This window comes from Pleurodeles waltl, chromosome 3_1 (assembly GCF_031143425.1).
Source record: "Pleurodeles waltl isolate 20211129_DDA chromosome 3_1, aPleWal1.hap1.20221129, whole genome shotgun sequence".
NCBI lineage: Eukaryota > Metazoa > Chordata > Amphibia > Caudata > Salamandridae > Pleurodeles > Pleurodeles waltl.
In genome coordinates this window covers 608,372,934-608,397,127 of record NC_090440.1, presented here as the reverse complement: position 1 = coordinate 608,397,127, position 24,194 = coordinate 608,372,934, and the positions used below count along the sequence as shown (strand labels likewise).

The window sequence follows — 24,194 nt, the reverse complement described above, 5'->3', positions numbered from 1 at the left end:
ACTGTTGTGGGATGCGAGCCGGAATAGTTAATGTTGTTTCGGTCTCTGAGACTGTTACATGCTGCGAGAACGAACTCTTTCCTCCCACTAGAGAAAGAGAGGTAGCTGACATTCGGCCCCATATTGCTACTTTGAAAGTGAATTTTGACAAGTTGAGCAGACTCAAGGCTTTATTGTTCCAAAAACATGGGGCGCTCACATCTGCATACGAGACCTACGCACTTCAGGTGGCATGGTCATCAGCAGAGATACAGTCCCTTTTAAGTACCAACTTTCCGAGACACTTTGGTGAGCTCGTGGGACGAATATTTATTGCATCCAGTACTACTGGAATCACAAATTTCTTTAAGGCTGTTGGCTCTGGTTTCGTTCACACCTTCTCCTCTATATTCGGTTTAATACCATCAGCCATCCACTCAATATTCTCCAGTATTTTCGGGGGATTTCCAATAACTTTGGCTATGATAGATGGCATTGTGCTATTGCTACTTTTTCTGCGAATTGGCTGTTCTGACGCAACAAGGAGGAATGAAAGTGCTCCCACCAGCGCAGCTGTGTCGTGAACGCATGATGCAGTAGTTCGGAGCAGCACTCCTTTAGCAATTGGAGTGTGACTGGTCTCTGTCATTCAGACCGATTTTGTATTGTGTGCAGCCCGTGTTTCGGTGCCTCTGGTGCTCATTTGAACATGCACTGAAGCTTTGTCTTTCTACGCAGCGCTTGCTTTCATTGGACGCTGATCTGTTGATGTTCTTGCTGAGGGCTCATTACCAGACATGCGCTTTGAGGGTGCGTTTGATACGGGAAGCTGCTTATGAGTTGCCCTTCCTGGAGGATGCGGCTCTGAACTCATTATTGGGCACACCACGGAATGATGTTGCCTTGGCTGAAGCTCAGGCTATGGAACACGAATACTCCCTGGTTCTTCTTGGTGATGCATTTCCAACTTTACCACCTGCCGAAGTGGAAGATTTCTTGTCTTCAATCATCCCGGATTCGATAGGCAACTCCCAAAATGACTATGACTCTTGAAATTCGGCTTTTTTCTTACGCCACAAGTTAACATTTTAAATTGTCCTTTTATATATGCTCAAGTGTCTTTTAAACTTGTCATTATTGACATTTTTTATGTATATCTTAGGAAGAATTTTAGCAGCTTTTATACAAAATTAGGCTTTGAAGCACCTTTGAACCAGCAAGGGGAGGGTGTTTTGTAGCCATTTTAGTTATAGCTCCATGCACATTATTTTACCACACTAGGCCTGCTGCTGTGCACTTTAACATAGATATATTTTATTCAGCTTTGTTAATTATTTTAGCAATTGCCGCATTTACGGTCTTGTTTTATTTTTCTCTATCTAGCTGTTCTTTGCCTAGGCCAGCACTGTGTTCTTAAACAAGACATTTCTTTCACTCTGTGCTTCTCCCAAGGCTACAGTAAGATAGGTTGCCGGTAAACGTGGTAATATTTTGTCTCTGGTATTCATAGAAATATACACATCCTTACGTAGGGACATTTTCTCAGAACATCAGCTGTTTTATTATAAAAACACTTCCCTGTCCCATACACGTTAGAGTGAGATTCCAGCCAGATGACCACAACTGTATGTTGATTGCTCAACACTTCGCTACAGTTGCTTATGCAGACTTCAGGCCTTTGCTCAGGTATGGGGAATGATGTCTTCCAAGGGGAACCTGAAGGGCAGAACTAGAGCTTAACACGGTGTCCTCTAATATAGCCTAGGAAGGAATTAGTCTATTGACTCTAGTGACAATATGGTAGTGTTATTTCTATGCTTTACTCTCCTTGTCACAATTTTAATCCTGTCTAAGATGCAGTTGCTTCATTTAAACCCTATTGAAACATATACTGCCTTTGATTGTCCTTGTATTCGTGAGACTGATGTAACTGAGAGTAACGGATGAGATCTGAGTGATCATGATTTCCCTGAGGAGTCAATTGTGTCACGCGCTCAGCAGCCCAATCATCCCTGCTCATGGAAGAGAAGAGGCACTGCTAGTTAGCCGGAGCAAAACCCAGATTGGGGCAACAGGTGTCACCTGTAGTGGGTTAAGACTCAGTCTCCCACACCGCAGGCGATTCTGCTGCTCAAATCCAGTAGTCTCATTAGAATACTGAAAGCCTACGCGACACAGGTAGCTTAATGGAAGAGCAACTGATGAGAGGGGGAGGTGAGTGGGGGATTAGTTAGGAAAGGGAGGGTAGGAGGGGAGAAAGAAGATGTAAGAAAATGTAGACAAATAAAATAAAACAGAAATAAGAATAAAAATAAGAATGAGGATAAGAACACAAAAAGGATAAGAATAGGAATAGAATAAACAAGGGGGGTTGGTGGACACTGTTGTGTATGGCCGTCGGAGGAGTCACGAAGAAGAGGTGAGTGGGTAGATGGTTGGAGGGGGACCTAGGTCTGGCGCATGTCAGCATGGAGGAAGGGGGCCAAGTTTGGAGAAAGACCTTGGTCCTATCCTGCAGGTTGTAGATGATTCGCTCATGAGAGGCCATCTGATACATTGCTGTGAGCCATTCATCATGAGGTGGGGGTGTGGGGGGAACGCCAGTGTCAGAATATGCATATCTTGGCTGTGGCAAATGCTGTGTGCAGGAAATGGGTCTGCGGACGTATAGTGTAGTAAGATCAGGGGCTGGAAGAAGGGGTTCACAATCAGTATGGTCTCACTTAGAGTGTTCCCCACCGCATCCCAATAAGGCCAAATGGAGGGACAGTCACATAAAATGTACAATTGGTCACAATGAGCATGTGGGCAATGGCAGCAATTCCCATGGGTTAGTAATACCACTGCCCTCAGTTTCATGGGTGTCTAGTGACAGTCGTGTATGGGTTTAAAAAAGGCAGTATTTCATCCTAGCCTCCCTTGCTCCACGGTTGCGTGCCTCCAATAAATCAACCCAATCCTCCATATCGTAGTCCACCTGTAACCTTGTCTGCCATTTAGTGCAGAGATTATTTAAAAGAGGCAGGGAAAATAGCTGGCAATTCAGAAGGTTATAGGAGCCTGACATCATGTCGCAGAAGCCGCATGCCCTAAGATAAGAAACCAAGGGGGATGATTGGAGGGTCTAAGGGCACACTCCCAGGCAATGATCTGAGACAATGTTGAAGCTGGAGATGCCTCCAGGATTGTTGTGGCATGAGGCCGAGCTCCTCACGTAGCACTCTAAAGGGCTTAAGGGTACTGTTGTTTAAGAGCTGGCCCAGGTGAGTAATGCCTGCTGAACGCCAGGTTTCCCAATCCAGCGTCTCACCACGGATTCGCAGGCTGGCATTGCCCCAGAGCGACGCATGTTCATGAAGGCTGGGGTTTACATCAAGTAGGTGGTAAGCCCATCGCCAAGATTTCGTCATGGCTTGCACCATCGGTTTGACAGAACACAGAGTTGGCCCCCCCATCACCATAGAGCGGGCCTAAACCTTTGTGGCACTGTAATAGCGTGCGTTCCCTTTGGACCCATAACTGCAAGTCCCATATTCCGGGTAGCATGTAGGAGAGCTGAAAGAGGTGAAGGGCTAGTTCATAGTGTTCCACTGATGGTAAGTCCAGTCCGCCGCAAGAACGATTGGCCATGAGGCTTGGTCAGGAAGTTCCCCAGATGAAGGAGCTTATACAATTACCCACAGAACGTAATGTTGAGAGAGGGACTAACAGGGGCAGCATACCCAGGGTATATGTGTACCGTGGTAGCGTCACTATGCGTACTGCCTGCACTCTCCCTCATAGGGAAAAGCCCAGATGTGACCACATCTCAAAGCCTTGTTTCATGTGCGAGTAAGGGCTCACGATTGACATAAAGCCCCAGGTCCTGGAGACATACCGGCTTCCATCGGATTGGTCCTCTTTTCCTTTAAACAACATTAACACAATCTCGTACCTAAATGTTTTTGGTTTTTGGAGATTCTTAACACACAAAGAATATATTGTGCTTCCTTTAGCAGGATATCAAATATACAGTATAGATGTTCAAGCTGTCGGTATGTGGAACTATTATTATAAACTGCAAAAGCTACAAAATAATATTGCCCAATATTTAACAGATCCAGGTCTCCCATTTCTTTCTGTGTGCTCATGATATTTAAGGCTAATCTGGGTCTCTTAGTTCTCAATATAAATTTGAAAAACAGCGAATTTACACTGAATAAAAAAGTTGTACACAGAGTGAAGGGGAGGCTAGAAAATAGAAATGTAGAAAGTAGAAGAATAGACATATTTATCAATGCTACCCGACCCATGATTTATAATGGGAGTGAATTCCATCTACCAACCAATTTAGGAACTTTTCCTTGGAGCAGAGCGTAATTAAGGTGGTACAAGCCTTCAAAATTTTTATTGACAAATATGTCTATGTATTTCCTCGGCTGGTTCACTGGCCTGCTGTAGAGTTTTTTCGGCATAATAGTTATACATGTATTGAATAAGAGATTCCCGGGTTGTAATGGTTATTATTAGAAATCGCTTAGACACACAGGTCTACTTGATTTCTTGGGGATTGTTTACTCTCCTGCGTCTTGTAAACCAAGTCCATCACCACTGTTGTGTGATGTGCACAGCCCGCTTTGGTGAATGTAACTTCGCGGGCTCACTTTTAGAATGTTAACAGAAATGAACCCCCCCTTTTATCAGACCGGTCACCTGAGATGGTGACACAGGTCTAGAGATGTGTCTAGCAATGATGAGTGACATCCCTTCAGGTGAGGGGGTATCCTCATGACTCGTCCTCATGGACATACCACTGCCCACCATACTCTCCGGTACCCAGCACAACTTAGAAGATGATTTTTTAATTCATCACTATATGAAAGGTTGCCCTGCAGAATAATGTCTGTTTAATTTATGTTTTTCTCTGAAACTAGCAGAAGTCCACGAGGTTTAGCAAAGGTTGATGTATTTAACGCATCCAGTAATTATCGGATGCCTTAAAAAACCCTCAACTAGTAATGTCGACCCCTGCTCAAACACGTGTTAACGCAGTGGTTGGAAAATAACGAACCATTCATAATCAGGCCTTAAAAAGGGTTTCTATACCTGTTCTACACTCGTCTGTTAGGAAGGACCCATACCCTTAGTGTACTACTAAAATTGCATGTGATTTCTTATTAGATGAAGTTGTTATTGCAAGCACATGGTGCCCATGTATAGGTGGCTTTTTCTTTTTTCCTTTTAAGGCATTTGCTTGCAATATTAAAAATATAAACATCTCTCCAGCTTGGCACGGCAGAGCTTATTTTTCATGCATTCACAATAATGAAGCTTGCAAAAAGTTTTTTTTTTAAAAAGGTGTATGTTTTTCATTTGTTTTCGTTTATGGTGTATTCTAAAGAATGCTGCACTGGGGAAGACATTTATTTTACCAAACAGAAAAAGTAATGTCCTATAGTGAGCTGCAGAACGTAAACAGTGCTCATCATCAACAGCAGCACAAAAACCAAGAAACACTTATTTTGGGTTATACAACATGCAATAGACATTGTCTTAAAACAATGGCTGAAGCAGGATGGCTTAAAGCAATCAATTGCAGAAGGAGGCTCACGTATACCACACTCTGTGTATTTTTACTAAGTCCAGTGGTTCCCAACCTGTGGTCCGGGGACCCCTGGGGGTCCCCGAAGCCTCCTCAGGGAGTCTGCAACTGCTTATAAAATTAAATAATATTAACAGATTAGGTCTCCAGTTTTCAGTAATGACTCAGTGGGGGGTCCCCGAATTGCAATAAAGATTCAGTGGGGGTCCCCGGGCTCCAGTTATGATAAAGTGGGGGTCCACAGAAGTCAAAAGGTTGGGAACCACTGCGGTAGACAGCTAAAGCTGTCACGCCAGACAGGAAAAATAAATGTGAACAGGAGAGAAGGGCCAATACCCTAGCTCCTCTCCAAGATGCAAGCAGTGGGAGTCTGCCAAGGTGCTTGCTGTAACTCTCCACCTTCCCCATGACCCAGTCCCAAACATGGACACCAAACCAGGCTGTAAGAAGCACGTTTCCCCAACCTAAGACCATGCATGCAGCTACTCACCCAATGTCCGTGTTCGTTTGTAATTCACAATATCCTATCGCCACAATACTGTCGGCGGTGTAGTTGTCGAAGGTTATTATTTTAGTTTTGAGCTTGCATAGGGCTTGATCTTTGGAAAAAGAAAGAGATATGTGAAATGATTAGTTATAAAACAGGTCAAATTTAACAACCCACTCCTGGCCTATCTGCACTAAAGGTTGAAGGCATCAACGTACAGGGAGAACAAAACTCTGCTGCAAGTTTGATACCACAGTCTTCCTGGTGAAGAGTTCGTGGGAATAAGCAGGCAGAAGAACACCTAGTTATCCATGGAACAATCTCACTGTATACTATGTTGTCTTACGTTCTTCAATGCACCCCTTCTAAGAGCCCCGCAACAACCCATGGCAAGATTACAAAAAATGTTAAAAGTAGTTGGGGGCTCAGAGTTAGAACTAGAAGATTTTTATGGAATTCTTAAAACCTGAGGAACTCTCACACAACTCAGCCAACTAACCTGTGCCCTAGAGATGAGACAAGCTGCCCCTCCACAGACTGCAAACTGTGCAGCGCTGATTGTACGTTCCTGTCTCTGTGCCTCCACTTATCCAAGCTGAAACTTGTTTTCGATGGTTAAACAAATAGGTATAGGAGATATTTTACCTTCTGGATAATTTGTGTAGCACTCCATTAACCTAAAACTATTGTTTATGAAAGAGTGCTTTCCTGACACTTCACAACCTCAACAATAGCATTACCCAGGCTCACCCTTATAACAAATCAATGATTTTGATCACTATTTAGTTTTTACTTACAATTTCCTATAACACATTTTTTGAGTTTAACAACGTGAATTTCTTTTCTGGTACTCTTACAGTTTAAAACTCTTTTCAGGCACATTCTAATGGCCTGGTTTACCTAATGTTATTCCTGATCTTAGAAAGCCTTGAAACTTATGTCAGGAAACATAATATACCAGGAAGGAGAGTCTTAAGAATGACGTAATCAAATCACCGTCCAAGGTCTTCTCAAAACCGTTACTAAATCAAGACTGCCCTCGATTTCCAATATCCAGAGTCTGATTAAAACCAGAGAAAAACCTTAGTAAGTCAAACCTTAATTGTTTTATCCAAATTAATTATTCCTTTATTCACACTAATATTTGTTTAACATTTAACTTTCTTTAAGGTTGCACTTGCATCAAGGGATGTCAAGGGTATGTTGTTTGTCATTTGTAATAATATTGCATTTTTTCGAAGGGGTTTTAGTAAGAAGACTGCCTGATTGTGGTGGAGGTATAATGGTTGCTTTCGCAGCTTAAGTATTTTTTTTAATTCTTTTCATGATTGTTTACTTTAAAGCTTGGCTGGTGGAGATAAACGTGACTTCCACTGGCTCAGTTAATAACAGCAAAAACAGATTACAATACATCAGATAACCACCATTATTTTTTTACATCCGAATGTCTCGTGCTCTGTTTAGGAAAGCTGCATAATGTGACTATACTGAGAACTCCCAACATTTTAACACAAATACTTAAAGCACATAATACAGAAAAGTGAAAGCAAATCAAAACTGTTTTATGTTTTTTATAACAGGAAACTTAAATAAGCCTGTGTTGAAGGCCGTGATTGATTTAAAATACATCTTAAAAGAGTTTAAAGGAAATTTATTTTGGTATTTCCAGTTTAAAAGATCAAAGGGTGAATGTCAATGACGTGGGAAGTGTTGTAGGGATGTTACGACACATTTGGTAATAGGTATATAATGTGGAAGTAAAGCTTGGAATTATTTGTCCTCGGATATTAAGGTGTGTTGGAGTACAGTGAGAAATAATGCATACATCAATAATTGGATTCAAGTTATATGAAAAAGTTTCTGTGAACAAGAAAGCTTATTATCTACACTGTATTAGCATAACATTTTAGGGTACTTAAATAGTCGGTATAAGAAGAGCATCTTTTGTGTTTTTGAACTTGAGTATGTGAACATTTCTACACAGACTTAGGCGCCGATTCTGAGTTGAATGAAGCAGAATTCCTGCATGGAATTCTGCTCCTCTCAAATATGAGTGGGCTATTGTTTCTACCCCCGATTTACCAAATGCAGGAAAACGGACCTAATTTCACTGGCAAGGTAACCTGTCCAGTAAAGCTGCTTTGGAGTAGGGGACACTGGCAGCCAGGACCTGTGTTCCTACTCTAACCAGACCATCAGGCATGGCCCAGGAGAATATACAATATTCCTGCTTTCAGACTACAGTCTCCCCTACCTCCTCCAGCAACCATCTGTCCCACAACACCCCTCTCTTTCCTATTTACCAATGTTGAGAGCAGGGGTAAATGGAGGTATAATCCCAGGGAAAGAGAATAATGTGTGGCATTCCAGTCAGTACAACCACAGGTATTTCCCATTCCATAGGATAAGCTCATAATTCCACAGTACTGGTGGGGGGGAAAAAGCCTTTACAACATGGCCGTTACCACGCAATACCTTTACTATGCATCAATTAGAACACATGTGCCTTTACCATGCAAAATGTTAGCACACATATGCCTTTACCACGCATGCCATTACAACGAAAATAGAAGTATTTTGCAGGTTTGTATATATATATATATATATATATATATATATACATATATATACTGTATATATATATACACACACACGTTATAGTTAGATGCACGTTTAACTAACATAAAACCATAGAAATTCAGCAGTTATAGTTATACCTATAGTGTGAGAAATCAGGTCCTTTTGCAGTGTCCCCCCACTTTTTGCACCCATTCGTTACTACTAGATGTTGGTTTTCTGACTCTGATTGTGCCATGGGCTCTGCTAACCAGACCCAGGGCCTGAGAGTTGATAAAAAGTACATGGTAATCAGATATAATTACAACTGGTACGGACAACCTACCTGTGAGTCCCTAGCATATGGTAGGGCATGTAGGTTTAGCGGCCCAGTATATTTAATGCACTTACGTGTTCACTGCTGCGGTGCCTGCTGTCATATTAAAGGCACCTCTGCTTTGCAGACTGCTTTTAAAAGTAATTTAAATGTAAATTCGACTTTAGAGCTAAAGGCACTTCCAGAGTTTTAAACTACCTTATTTTTACATATAAGCCAACCCTAAGGTCTCCCCTAAGGTGCCTTAGGGGTAGGATGCCTTGTAACTATAAGCTGAGACATTATAAAATATGTTTTATAAGCCTCGGTGATGGAAAAGTGCCAGTTTTGTATTCCCCAATGTAGTGCATTAGCTCCATAGGCTAAAATGGGAATACTTTATTAAAGTATAACTAATGAAAGGAATGAGCTAAACATTTTGTGTAAAGTCTTAAAATGATAGTTAGAATAAACCCAACAACTTGCTACTGTTAGATTCATTATGATTATCACAGAAAAGAAGTTATATAACTTGCTTTTCTGATGAGCCAAAATCCAGCCTTCCAGCATCCCTTCTCTGCTTGGCCAGCCTCTGCCAGGATGAGCCAAGATGTCTTAATGTGGTGTGAAGTGCCCTCCATGGAGACAAAAGGACATCTGTTCGGAGTAGATCTGCAAGCTGCAGAGCAAAAGGCAGGAAGTGGGCTGGGTAGCTAAACTGGTCTTCAAAGAGGGAGACCAGTTTGGACAGGACACAGGCTCACCCTCACTTCCTGCACCCTCAGCCAGACAGAAGCCCCAGTAACTGAATTAGCAGAGGGGCTGGAAGGGGAGAGTTAAGGAAATGTGGACACACTAGGAGGATGGCTTAGCCAGATCTTAACCTTAAAGAGAGAGTTTCTCCATTTTCAATTTTGAAAGAATAGTGCTTCCTGTGACAAGAATATGCCACACTTAGGAGGAGGTTTTCATACTTCTGGGTGTCGCCCTGCACCCCATTGGTAAGGGGTGACCCCTGCATGTCACTCAGGAACACTGGATAAATGTGTTGCCCAGCTTCTCAGATCCCGGCCTGTAACAAGAAGAGGACTACACTCACCAGGACTACAACTGTTGTACACGCTGGGATTCATAAAGGAGGACTTTGCCTTGCTTCTAATCGCTAGTTTTACTTTTAATCTTTACATTGGATTTTTGCTGTTTTGGTATCATTTTAATCATAAAAATATTTCGTTTATTAGTAAATTGGCGTTGGATTTTCATTGTGTGTTGTGTCTTACTTATTTAATGCATTGGTGTTTTTTAAATGCTTTAGACACCTGTCCCCTAAATTAAGCCTGTCTGCTTGCAGCCAAGCTACCAATGGTTGAGCAGAGATTCATTTATTGAGACCTTGACTGGACCCATGTGTGATTGTGGCCTTATTGCTAGCTGTTGGAACCTACCTGCACATACTAATAATCCACCTTTCAACATATAGTTATACTTATGTTAAGAAACTATAATTCGTAGCCTAAAGTGCGTTTACTAGCAATAAAAGGAGAACAGAATTGCTATACCAAGAGTGCTCTGTGTTTGTTTTTCGAAATGTATAGATCGTGGGCTCACCACCACGCAGCGAAGGTACCTGTCCTGAGTGCAGGCCAGTTACTGGTGGAACTTTGTAAAACAATGGATAAGTACAGAGCTTGCACCTCTGTGTACTACCTTGAAAAGTGCAGTCTCGTCAATAGAATCAGCAATTATCAGCAATTATTCAAATTGCTGGCAGAATAGACATTGGTCCAACTCCAAAGTGTGCAGCACCTTAAAAGTTAATATTACGGCTAAGGTGAGGGATGCAAATAATATTTCAGCATTAGTTTTTATGGAAGGTGTTTGGCGAGTTAATTTTAATGATGTTAAGAGGACTGTGGAAACAAATGATTTTCACCAAAAAAGCATTTGCAGTGCTGTATACTTATACAAGGAAGGATATGCTGTTGTGTCAATTCTGACTGGCAGCAGAAATGAAAGGCACAGCACAAGTGCAATCATTAGATATTATGGTGATAAAGAACTACAGCAAAGGCTGTCATGGACTCTGAACATCAGCAAGGACAGCAGCAGTCCTCTCTTGAGTGGGATTACTAATCAGAGATCATTATAGCCACCTGTGGAATTTAAAAACATCTAAATGAGATTAAGTTGCTGGGCCAGTACTGATGAAGGCAAAAGCAGAAATGTGTTTACTGGCAATAAAAGGATAATAGAAATGCTATTCCGAGAGTGCTCCATGTTTGTTTTTGAAATGTATACATCGTGGGCTCACAACCATGCAGAGGGAGGCACCCATCCTGAGTGCAGGCCAGTTACTGGTGAAACTTTGTAAACAGATATGCAGGTATATATATGTATATATATATATAAAATGTAGTGTCGTTCACCACTAGGCAGTTATGCTTGGGACCTGCTTTCTATAGAAAAATTGTTTTTTACTTGCATAATTCTTTGGTGCCGGTTCATGAATCTTCATGAAATTTTCACAAAAAGTATGATGCTCACGTCTGCCACTGTCTGGAATGTTTTGGGGTGATCGGTCAAACGGGGGCCCGAGAAAAAAGGGAGGTCTCAGAAAGTGATTTCCCCATGCATTTTTCCATAGGGATTTTGAACAAGACCACAACCAGAACTGCTGGATGGAATTGCACCAAATTTGGCAGAAAGGTAGCTCTTGGTACAGAAAGAGACCTTTTTGTTATTTGGTGTAAATACATTCAGTAGTTTCTGAGGTATTAAAGAAAATTCAAATTTGTGAACACAAAGGCTCTACGAAACCTCCTGATCTCGGGCTGAGATCTGATTGGCTGCCAACACTTCAACAAGGAAGTGTTGCCAGCCTTCTTGGGACTCGGCTTCAGCCGAGTCCCTGAGAAAAAGAAAAAAAAAAAGACAAGGGGACAGGGTAGGGACACTCTAGCTTTGGTGCTGGGATTCCAGCGGGACCCCCCAGTGCAAAAAAAAAAAAACTTTAAAAAAAATAACTTTTTGCCACGAATGTGCGATGGGGTCACAAATCCACTGCAAAAAAATAAATAAAATAAAAACAGTTTGATTCAATTAGGATGGTTTTAAGTGTGCCACATTTTTGTCATAAGTAAGACAGTTAGCGCTCTAGTTGTTCTTTAGAACACTCTGGGAGGCTGCAGTAGAACTCAAGAGAATTAACTGACAGGATGCTCCTGTTTGAAGTGCATGTTTTACTGAGAATATCAGACTTTCTCATATGGCTGAGAAAGATAGTGTGAATTTACAGAAAATATAATCTCATTTTAGCTTCTGGAGCACTTTCGATAATCTCTATGGGGAAATCATAAGAAAGCAGTTTCCTCTTGAACATGATTCAGGAAATCCTAGGAGAAGGAGTAAAGTCACCTTAGAATACACCACAATTCCTAAAGTTAGTCTGGTACCATAAACAAATGCCTTTATACATTCTCCTTTTTGTGACCCTCAAAACCTGACATTCACTACAATGCATTTCATGGGGTCCATGTCCCAGAGCCCAGTAACACCTGCCACAGCATATTTTATATACATATAAATATATATATATATATATATATATATATATATATATATATATATATATATATATATATATCCTACTGTCGGTCGCCAGTAGGTAGTTATAGTTAGGACCTAGGGTTCCTATATCTTTGGCACCCCTTGACGAATCTTCACAACATTTTCCCAAAAAATGCCTTCTAGAATCTTGTTGTGCATTAACAGTTTTGGGGTGATCTGTCTAGCAGGGGTCGAGAAAAGGGGGGGGCAAAAAAAAAGTGCATTTCCTATGTTAATTCCCATAGACTTTTTAAACAGGGCTGCAGCCCGAACCGCTGGATGGAATTACACTAGATTTGACAGAAAGGTAGCTCTTGGTATGCAGATGAGCCTTTTCTTATTTGGTGTAAATACGCTCAGTAGTTTAGAAGAAATTAAAGGAAATCCAAATTTATATATTTAGGGTTGCAATGACTTTGCGAATACCAACAATCTCATCCAGAGATATAACTGGCTGCCAGCACTTCAACCAGGAAGTGTTGGCAGCTATCTTTCCTAAAAATAAGTGTAAAGTATCTCCGGGGTTTGCCACCTGCTTGGGGCAGAAGTTGTTAAATTGATTCAGGGGGCTGCATGGACCCCTCGGCCCCCAGGGACCTCCACCTCCCTGAAGCTAACTCCACTAATGTGTGGGCCAGTAGAAACTTTGCAGTTGGGAAGGCATTTTGCACAAAACAGTGCTATTTAAAGGAGCTCCCTGCTTGTGGCTCCCCAGCGGTCCCTATAGACATCTACTTGGCCTTCTTCACTAAGCTGAAGTGTAGAAGATGCACTATACATTTACCCAACAAGGTTCGATGCTTATTTTACAGAAATTAAACCTCAGTGGCCGCTGAGGTTTAAATTCTATAAAATGATCTGGATAACAAAGCAGGTGCACACATTGAAACTCCACTTCTGTAAAGTCCTAATCAGCCTAACTTTGTGCGCATGGCCAAGGCAAAGCAAGTGTGTTTTCTCTACATTACCACCTTGAAAAAGTTATCTGTAATCCTTGATGGAGGTGCTTGCATCCTCGTTTTTTTTTGCGTGATATCTCATGTAGTGACTGTGACGATTGGGTTCTTTCTTGTCAGCTGCTGCTGAGAACCTAACCCAAGTAGCGCAAGACCAAACGCTGTGCGTGACACATGGTTGGGTGATTATAGAGGGTTGGCAGCAGGGTCTAACCGCAGGTTGAATTAACATATAGGGGGTGATTCTAACTTCGGCGGGCGGCGGAGGCCGCCCGCCAAAGTTCCCCCACCAAAATACCGCTCCGCGGTCGAAAGACCGCTGAGGGTATTTTGGGATTTGCCCTGGGCTGGCGGGCGGCCGCCAAAAGGCCGCCCGCCAGCCCAGGGCAAATCAACCTTCCCACGAGGACGCCGGCTCAGAATTGAGCCGGCGTAGTGGGAAGGTGCGACGGGTGCAGTGGCACCCGTCGCGTATTTCAGTGTCTGCATAGCAGACACTGAAATACTTTGTGGGGCCCTCTTAAGGGGGCCCCTGCAGTGCCCATGCCATGGGCATGGGCATGGGCACTGCAGGGGCCCCCAGGGGCCCCGCGGCACCCCCTACCGCCATCCTGTTCCTGGCGGGAGACCCGCCAGGAACAGGATGGCGGTAGGGGGTGTCAGAATCCCCATGGCGGCGGAGCGAGGATTCTGCAGGGCAGCGGGAAACCGGCGGAGACCGCCGGTTTCCCGCATCTGACCGCGGCCGAACCGCCGCGGTCAGAATGCCCTGTGGGGCACAGCCGGTCTGTCGGCGGTGCTCCCGCCGACCCTGGCCCCGGCGGTCTCTGACCGCCGGGGTCAGAATGACCCCCATAGTATTTAAAATTACTCTATGTTGAAAAAACACTGAAATTCACAGAAAAAACAAAGGCTACAAAACCATAGAAATGTACCTGTTATAGTTGGAGTTAGGTCAAGTAACTATAACTTGTGCCCTAAGGTAAGATAACTCACACCATCGCCATGCACTGCTAATTACCCCCACAAATTACAGCACTTATGACAACTTTGATAACATCATTGAGATATAATTGAAGTAAACTTTTTCACGAAAAACATGTGTGTGGAGGGGACATAAATATTGTTACATGGCTCAACCTACCTGGGGATCAAAATAACCCAGATTGGCTGAACCATGTAAAACTGATCTTGCATGCCATGACTGTGAAGTAACTTCAAGTTGCACTTTATTTCATGTGACTGATGGCGAAAACTAATGCACTCAATTGGGTCTACTGGGTAGTGCTACATTCGAAAAAGAAAACATGCAAGATTTATGTATTCCAATTTGGGTGCAATAGTAGGTAATGATTTAATAACAACAAGACAGTAACATTGTTGGAAGCACAGAGTGATAATATAAAGAATTATAACATGAATGTATCTTTGCTGCTCAGTCTAAGTCAGTTACACTGGTGTCATAGTCTGTTTTTAGTTTAATCAATAATGCCACATGCTAGCACTGGTGTAAATAAGTACACAAAATAGAGCTTCACTGTCAGTGAACAAGTCTGCAGATGCGGCCGAAATGCATCTGATGGTAAACGGTAGCAGCCTGAAATAAAATATGTATAGCAACAACTATGGCAAGTGTCGGCTCCTTTGGTTTAATTGCACAAGGGATCAATTGAGTTTTCGTTTTCAGCTCTGTAGATCATTTAGATGGTGCTAGCATGTATATTAGCCCCAAGATGTCTGCCAGCACTTCAAGGTTGGAGTGCTGGCAGCCAATCAGATCTCACCATGAGATCTGCTCTTAGGCTTTGCCCAGATATTCAAATGTATTTTTCCTTTAATAACTCCAAAGCTGCTAAACGGATTTACACCAAATTACAAAAATGGTGCTTTCTGAACCAAAATCTCCCTTTCTGCCAAATTTGGTGTAATTCCGTTCAGTGGTTCGGGCTGTAGTTGTGTCTAGTAAAACCCTGTGGAAATTGTGTGGAGAAAAAGTGTTTTGGGACCCCCCTTTTTCTCGGTCCCAACTTAACCAATCACCCAAAATTTTCAACATAGCAGCCTAACTGACTGTCGTATTAGTTTTGAAAATGTTGTGAAGATTTGTTAAACGGCGCCAAAGTTACTGACAAAATGAAAAAAAACACTTTTCCTATGGGAAGTAGGTCCTAACTGTATTTACCTACCTCCATAAATACATAATTTAAATTAACGTAAAAAACCAAAGGTTACAGGGATGTTATAGGTTCTGAATTTACTTGCACAAAACCAGCAAAATTCAGCAATTATAGTTAGTTATTTCAAGTAACTACAACTTGCGGTCTAAGGTAACTATACCTGGCGCTACCACCATGCACAGTTTTTTCTTCAATAATTTGACTTGTAATGTTTCATTGATATTTGTATTGACGTTATAAAAGTTGTCATGCGTGCGTTATACCTGGGGTAATTAGCAATGCAGGGTGAGGGCGCATGTAAATAGTTACCTTAGGCCGTGAGTTATAGTTACTTGAAATAATTCTTAACTATAACTGATGAATGTCTCTGGTTTTGTGCGAGTAAATTCAGATCCTAACAATAACATTTCTGTAACCTTTGTTTTTTCAAGTTAATCTCCAAGGTTTTTTAAATTCTATTTCCTAGCGATAACATCCCTGTGACCTTTGTTTTTTTCTGTGAATTTCTATGTTTTCTTTATCATAAAGTAATTTTCATTACTATACTTTAATCCAACCACCGCCATGTACAGCTTTGGGCCATGTGCGGCAGGGGCTTGTGACCAGGCCCCGAGGCCAACTCCCTATAACTATCCAAACCCGTGCTGCGCATGCACTTTGGCCGTACTCGGTGAGGGGTGGCTGCAGGGATTGGCCTGCGGCCAGCCTGGCAGCCAACCCCCTTAACCACCCAACCCCATGCTACGCATGGCCTTTGGGCATGCGCAGCAGCAGTTGACATCTCTTTGGGTGTGAGAATAGGTGTGAGAGGGTGTCTCTGGTGGGAGAGTTGCTGCAAGAGTGTCTGTCTGGGTGTGAGAGGATCTGATTGTGCTCCAATAAATAGAAGATGCATTTACCTCCCTGAAGAATTTCAGAACATTTTTCAATATGGAATCATGTAGTAAACACACCTGCTTTGTCTTCGCCAAGCCCAGGAGTTAGGATCATTTGCCCGTTCCAGAACTGGAGCTTGTACTTGGGCACCTAGTATCTTTATATTTGTATGTGCTTCCTGTTGCGGTTTAATTTCTGTGAAATTACACCCTCCTACAGCCCCGGGGACAGCCACCTCACCAGAGCAACTTATTCCAATTAAGAGCTGGCTGCGCGGCCTGCCCACAGCCTGAGAAACACTACCTCCAGGGGGCTGAAATAAAATAATGAAGGGGTCCATTGCAGAACTTCTTCCCAGGGGACCACCACCTTTGACAGCTCCTGCCAAGTCAGAGCAAACACTCTGGTTCCAGTAGGCGAGAGCTATCAAAGTGCTCTTGCTTGCTGGAAGCAGAGGTCTCATCTCTTTCCCTGACTACAAAGATGTGGGCAGGGAAAGAAAAGAAACTATTACTTGTGCACACAGGAATGGCGGCTCCTGCAGGAGGTGGGCAGTCAGCTGGGAACACGGGGCTCCCCCGCAGTCCCATTGCACACTAGCCCGATGGGGCATCCAGGGAACATGGCCAGGTCCCTGCAGCACAAATAGGCCCAGGGACGTGGGCTGCGTGGTCCCCCTCCTCTATTGAATGAACACCAGTCCCTCGGAGGGTGGGGTCCCAGGGCCAAAATTGGCCTGGGGAGGGAGGCTGCATGGCCCTCCTCCCCTAGAATCCATGGTTTTCCCTTTACATTGCTATGAGTATGCAAATGGGTAAATCACCTGGAAGCTCCACCCACTTGGCCCTGCATTGTCCACCTTAATAGTAGGCAAAGGTCTTCCTGCATTTTGTCAGGATGATAGACAGCTTACCAAAGGGCCCCCACCGGGCAGTTCCTGACAATTTTGATGGTGCTTCCTTGATGCCAGAGAATAGCAGGACAGCTCCATAAAACAAAGAAGCACTTACATCATATTGCTAAGAGGAAGGACCCTGGTTTGGCAGAGACTTACATCTTTGTAGCTTTGTTGGCCTGTGGATAGATGGATTCATTTTATCACAATATTCTGGAGAAAGACTCAAAAGGAAGAATTACGTAGCCAAAATGCACACAAGGTCACTGGTGACATTTCCTTGTGCTACATTACACAGCTCTAGTGTAGAATACAAACTGGACATTTACCAAGGGAGGCATAAAGAACTCCACTTGGGTATTTATCTTGTGCAAAGCTGTGGACTCTTGTTGGATAAAAGGGCAGGTGAGTCTCCTTTGTGGCTGAGTCCCTCACACAACTACTGACACAGACACTCACACACCCACTAACAGATGCACTTAAACACTCACTCAGACACTCATGCACCCACTCACAGATCCACTCACAGACTCACGCACCCACTCACAGACCCACTCAGACACTCACACACCCACTCACAGATCCACTTGGCACTCAGACACCCTCTCAAAGATCCACTCAGATATTCACACACTCATTCACAGACACTCTCAGACATACATGCACCCACTCACAGACTCATTTAGGCTCACGGACGAACTCCGAGACTCATGCAGTCACTCACAGACCCACTCTGAAACGTATAAACTCACTCACAGATGCACTCAGGCTCATGTACCCATTCACAGACCTACTCAGACACTCACGCATCCACTCACAGACCCAATTAGACACTCATGCACCCACTTACAGATCCACTCAGAGGTTTACGCACCCGCTCACAGTCCCACTGAGAGACACACACTCCTCACAGACCCACTCAGAGACTCATGCAACCACTCACAGTCCCACTCAGACTCTCACACACCCACTCACAGACTCACACAGACATTCACACAACCATTCACAGACACTCTCACACCCACTCTGAATCCCAGAGACACCGTCTCTCACTTACTCTCAGGCACTCTCACACGCACTCTCATACTCATACTCAGAGACACCCTATCACACCTATTCTCACAACTAGAGAGACAGGCCCTGTCGCAGGTTGGGTGGTTATGGATGTTGGCCGCAGATAATAGGAATGCTATCCAGACATTCCTGTGTAAACCTCATAGGCGACAGATGTAATACTTATTTTATTAAACTCATATGGATATATAACAACCTTACTGTAGAACAAGATTAAGAGGTTCCCAAACAAGCTGAGCTTTTTAAAGCCCCTTGATGCCACCGAGTAGAGGTTCAGTTGGGCAAAATAAATATATGCATGCCCTTCTAAAACTAAGAATTTTGTTAAATGGTGTTTTCTAGTGATCCATCTAGCATCACCCCTTAGTGGGGCAAGGCCAGAAATGTTTTGTATGTTGTATGCAAACCACATTATTTTCCATAAATAACTCATATAAATATGTTTGCTCAGATTTCCTTGCTTATATTCAGACATTCAGAGGTATGTGCATATCTTCACATGCTGCACATGTGCACAAATAAGAGAGGGGGAAGTAATTGAGTACCTGGCAGCAAGCATTGTTTTCTTGTATTAGAAGCATCCTAAATCAAATTAAATATACACCAATTTGAGCTGATTGTACGTGCATCGTATTCATGTAGTTGTGTAGAGCGAACTGTAGCCAGAAAGCATTTGGTGGAATGCAAGGATGCAAGAGACCTGAACCTCTGTCCTGTTCTTGTATCATTGCATGGGTAGTACATGCAGTTCCTTGACCCCCCTTGGAATACCTACAATGCTTCACAAAGGCCATTTAATGGTACAAGCCGACTTGTTTCTGGCTCACTCAAAAGCTTATGTTTTCTGCATAGCTGCCCCTAGCAAATCATCGGGCACTCTTTGCCAATTCAGGATCTGTGTAAAGTGCATGAAACAAGCAAGTCTAGCAAGTATATGGAGAGCAATTTTTCACTACTCAGCTGCTCATTTCTTTCATTGCTTATTATATAGTCCCTTAAAAAGTAATGGTTGTGCACCCCTTCCCTGAGTACCCTAACTGTAATGATGTCTGGATCCCTGATGCTGATTTTTGTTGTCGTAGGTGAACAAAACCATGTACCTATGCCATGACATAGGCCTGCCTCATGGACTGCAGTCTTTTTGGAGCAAGAGGTGTGCCCAAAGCGCTACCCTCATAGTGATGAAAGGCTGATGCTTTTACTAGAAGTAAATAAGCACAAGCATGGTGGTGGCAGCATACCATGTAGTGCTTGGTAGGAGGGAACAGGCCTTTTTACTTATGTCACTGGAGTGAGGCCTGCAAGCGTACTCATTTATAGTTCTGCTGCTGTGTTTTATTCATGCTTGGCCTACATCACTTTGGTGTGCAGGGCTGTGCAGGGCGTGTGTTTTATACATGTGCCTGTGTGTATGTGTGCCTATGAATGGTACAATACAGGGATGGTGCAGTGCATGTGTGCATGCAGTGGGTGTATGTCTGATTGTGAATGGTACAATAAATAAAGGATTTAGGTGGTCATTACAAGTCTGGTTGTCCTGAGACCGCCAGACTCATGATGGCGGTCCGACCTCGATATAATGACTGCGGCGGAGCCGCCACGGTCCAACTGCTGGCACCGCCAGGTTGCTGCCAGTCGACAGCCTGGCAGTCTCGGTGGTCGCAATCCGCCAGGGCAGCCCTGCAAGCAGCGCTGCCCTGGGGATTACGAGTCCCCTTTCTGCCATCCTTTGCATGGCGGTCAGACCGCCATGCAAAGGCTGGCGGAAAGGGGGTGCTGGGTGCCCCATGGGGGCCCTTGCACTGCCCTTGCACTTGGCCTGGGCAGTGCAGGGGCCCCCATGGACAGCCCCGTCACGCTTTTCACTGCCCGAATTACGGGCAGTGAAAAGTGCGACAGGTACTGTCGCACCCGAGGCATCGCCACATTGCCACTGGCTCAATTATGAGCCTGTGTCAATGTTAAGGCCCTATTCCCCACTGGGCTGGCGGGCAGAAATGCTGTTTCCATCCGCCAGCCCAGCGGGAACTCTTAATAGGGCCGACGGGCAGAAGACTGGCGTTCCGTGCAAAAGAGGGCCTTAGTGTTGTGCAATGTGTGTGTATTATATGCATGTGCTGGGTGTATGTGTGACTAAACTTCAAAGGATGCTTGTTGATTCAGAGAGTGGTCACTAGGAAGGGGCTATGGCACATCTCAAGACAGCCTCTGTTGTGGGGCTATCCCGCCTGCTGTGACAGACTGCTTTCAAGAGGAAGAACAGGGCAGAGAAGAGAGTACTTCTAAAGGAAGCAGACCCCCAGCATAATCTTCAAAGACTCAGACTCAAAATCATATTGGTGTCTGGAAATGGACTATATGAAGGAGAGCTCAAGGCCACCAAAATTGTCAACTGTCAAGCAGCCAATCGGGCTGTGTAAGGAGGAGAAGCTCCGCCAGACTTCTGACTGTGATCAGGACTGAGGGTCAAGGCTTGATAGTCTTCCAGCTGGGTTAGGGGACATCACCCAAGGACTTTACGGCTACCTGCCCCAGAGCCTGGAGCAAAAGAGCGTGCCTGCTTGTGAAGACCGGTATGCCCAGTGAGGAAGAGAAGAGTGCTGGAGTGAGCGAAGTTCAGTGGGCGATCCTGTCAACATGGTCCCTGAAGTGAGGTGTGAGGAGATGGCTGCTGCACCATTTGGTCGTTGCTGATGTGCAGGGAAAAGTCGACGACTCTGTATGCCAGATGGGGCTGCTGGGAAGAGTTCTGCTGTGCCAATCAGGTGGTAACTCATGTACAGAGATAGGTTGGCGACACCATATGTCAGATAGGGGCGCCGTGAAGAGTGCTACTGTGCACGGAGCATGGTCAAGTCGAGACTGTCATCAAGAGGAGGGGGCTGAGTTTGTGACGCAAGCAGGACCAAGCCTCGACTAAGGAACAGCACCTGGAATGTAAAAACTCCCCTCCCTCCCCACCTGTGGGAATGAACCCAAGAGACTTATTAAGCATCAAAGGAGCATCGAGGACCACTCAGCCACTGCCTCTGCAGGTCCGCGTGTGAGGAACTCAAGGACCACTGCCCCTTCTGAGCTGTGTGTGAAGAACTTACTGGAGACAGCTGCTGCAGCTTCAGGGCTCTCGAAGACTCCGGTCACTCCTATCCTGCTGGTGCAGGTTCAACTAATCACGGATCAGATAGCCCAAGGGAACTCGCCTGCCAGATACGCTTCGGCACTGGAACATTTTTTGATTTTAATAAATATTAGAGTTGGAGTGGGACTCCTGAGGCTCAGACTACTAGTGGGGCTTAACCTGAATGTTGTCTATAGTTGAAAGGGGAATAAACACTTCAGCTAAAGAGAGGGGTGTGGAACTCAGGAACTCAGGGGCCTGCCTATAAAACACTAGAGGCAACTGCGTGTATTGCTTGTGAATGTCGTATTTTACTCTATGTTTGTATATAAACATTCCTTTTTTCTTTAAAGCCAGTAATTGACTGTAACATAATTTGTTGCTGCTACTGAACATTAGTTGTGACCCTTTGTTCACCCCCCTGTGACTACCTATCTCCCATGAAGACTTGGACTGCTCGAACTGTGTTACCACTGAGAGTCAAGAGCTGAAGAAGTACTTGACCCAGTTGCTCAGCATGAATAGTAGGTTGGTCCTGGGTCATCAGGAATAAAATGCTCCAACCTGCATGGTTAGGCCTACTAGATCCTGCTTGACCCTGGACCCTCTGAAAGGGGGTTCTGACACATAGTATGTCAGCAACAAATGGCTATAACAAATACATTTCCAGCAAATGCCAAGACATTATTTGTTTCAGTGCAAAAGAGCATCACTCACCGCATTTGGAACAGCAATCCATGTTACTCTCGGAGCCCTGTTTGTGAAGAGGAAAAAGAGAATGAGACCATGATGGAAGCAATGTAGGCGGCCTCCCTATCCAGCAGCACTTCTACTCTAAGAACACCAATGCACACAAATATAAAATGATTACAACTTCATTAGACAAATCAGACCTTGTTGGTATGATCTGACTTCTACAAACATGTCATGCAAAACTGTAAAAAGACAGTCAGTTATGATCATATCAAATAAAAAATTAAAATGGCTTATGTTGTCATTTTTAAAGCACACATACAACCTGTATAGTACACAGCATATAAAAGAGTTTATTCATTCATGTGTGTGCTGTACCTAAATGAACCTGAATTAATTCAATTTGCTGTGAACGTGTAGTGCAGTTAAAATTAATATCTTTAGGTTGCTAATGGAGTTGTGTGTCTGCACACACAACGTACTGCTACCCATTGGCCAGAACATGTTCCCATTTAGGCAATCTCTTTTTTTGTAAGCATCATAAAACCCTGGTAAAAAAACAAACTGCAGCACTGGTAAGTAATACATTATCCCAGAGTGAGGTATTTACCCTGTGTGGTAAATACTTCTTATGACTTTTTAACTTGCAAATGAGGCACGGAACACAGGGAACGGAATCGGCATTTAGCACACAAAATTCCACCTGTTTTGCCTTTTTTAAGGCCTTATAAAGTTTGACAGGTTTGACCTGCTGGAATTTATCAGGGGAAAACTGCGAGGGTGTAATAATTATCACACAACTCATAATTCAGATCCTTTTGCAAACACATGTTTGCACAGAGATCAGACTTTGGCCCTGCACTTGTAATTAGTTCCATAGTCCACATTTTTCACCTGCTTTGAGCAGGAGATAAATGCGTGCAAACGCTTCTGTTAGGACGGGGTGGAGAGTTGGAGGACAGGAGTGTAGGATGAAGGCGAAGGGTAGTTCTCCCAAAAGAGAGCATTAGATACTCCCACCTTGCCAGAGAAAAAGGCTGGCAAAGACCATGGGACAAGACTTTGATGCTCAAAGCCACATGTGATCTATCTGGCTATAATTGCCAGCAAGTACCATCAGGTCCAGTGTTGTTTGAGACACTGGGCTATTCCTGATCGGGCAAAGTGGTATCCCACACGGGGATACTGCTCCATCTCACTCATATCAGGCACTGTATGATTTCGTTTTTCCTAAACTCATAAGTTGAAGCAGCTATAAAATACGTTTTCATGATCTTCTGTCTGATTGTACAGTTCAAGGTATGAATGAATGAATGGATGTATACATTTCTAAAGCGCACAGCTACTATAAGAGTGTCCCAGCGCTAAGGCACATGGCCAGTGGAGAGCATCAACCACCCTACAGCTTAAACAAGTGAGCTTTCAGTTGCTTTCTAAATATGGTTTTATCTTGAATACATTTGAGTTGGAGGGGGGGCTTGTTCCAGTAGTTGTCTGCCAAGACAGAGGAGGCGTAACCACTCCACTTGGTGTCAGGGATGACCAACAGCTGGGCAGATTGTGCACGTAAGGATCTTTTTGGGCAGTATTCTTGTAGTCTACTGGACAGGTTTTTAGGATCTAACTTGTAGAGGGCTGAGTGTGCAACAGTCAAAGTTTTACAAATGATCCTCTTTTTTATGGCATTCATTACATGTTGTTTTCCTCAGCATAAGATTTGATATCCAAATCATTTTTTGCAAATATATTGTAGGACTGAAGGCCCATGATTTCGATGTGAATTGACGTCTAATTTGACATTGGAAGACGCAACATGAAATTTTGCTTAAACATGGTTTAATTATTTCTAGTTATTTTAGAGTTATAGTTTAATATTGCCC

The 24,194-nt window shown here is 43.7% G+C and overlaps 1 protein-coding gene across 1 annotated transcript in view; it reads right to left on the bottom strand.

Moving 5' to 3' along the window:
- LOC138284363 (mucin-2-like) overlaps positions 1-24,194 on the bottom strand; it is a 1,502,605-nt gene that overhangs the window by 79,595 nt on the left and 1,398,816 nt on the right. The window contains exons 40-41 of the mRNA XM_069223056.1: positions 22,339-22,375; positions 6,051-6,159 (exon numbers count right to left, since the gene is read on the bottom strand). Of these exons, the coding sequence (XP_069079157.1) occupies positions 6,051-6,159; positions 22,339-22,375 (146 nt within the window). The remainder of the gene's footprint in view (positions 1-6,050; positions 6,160-22,338; positions 22,376-24,194) is intronic.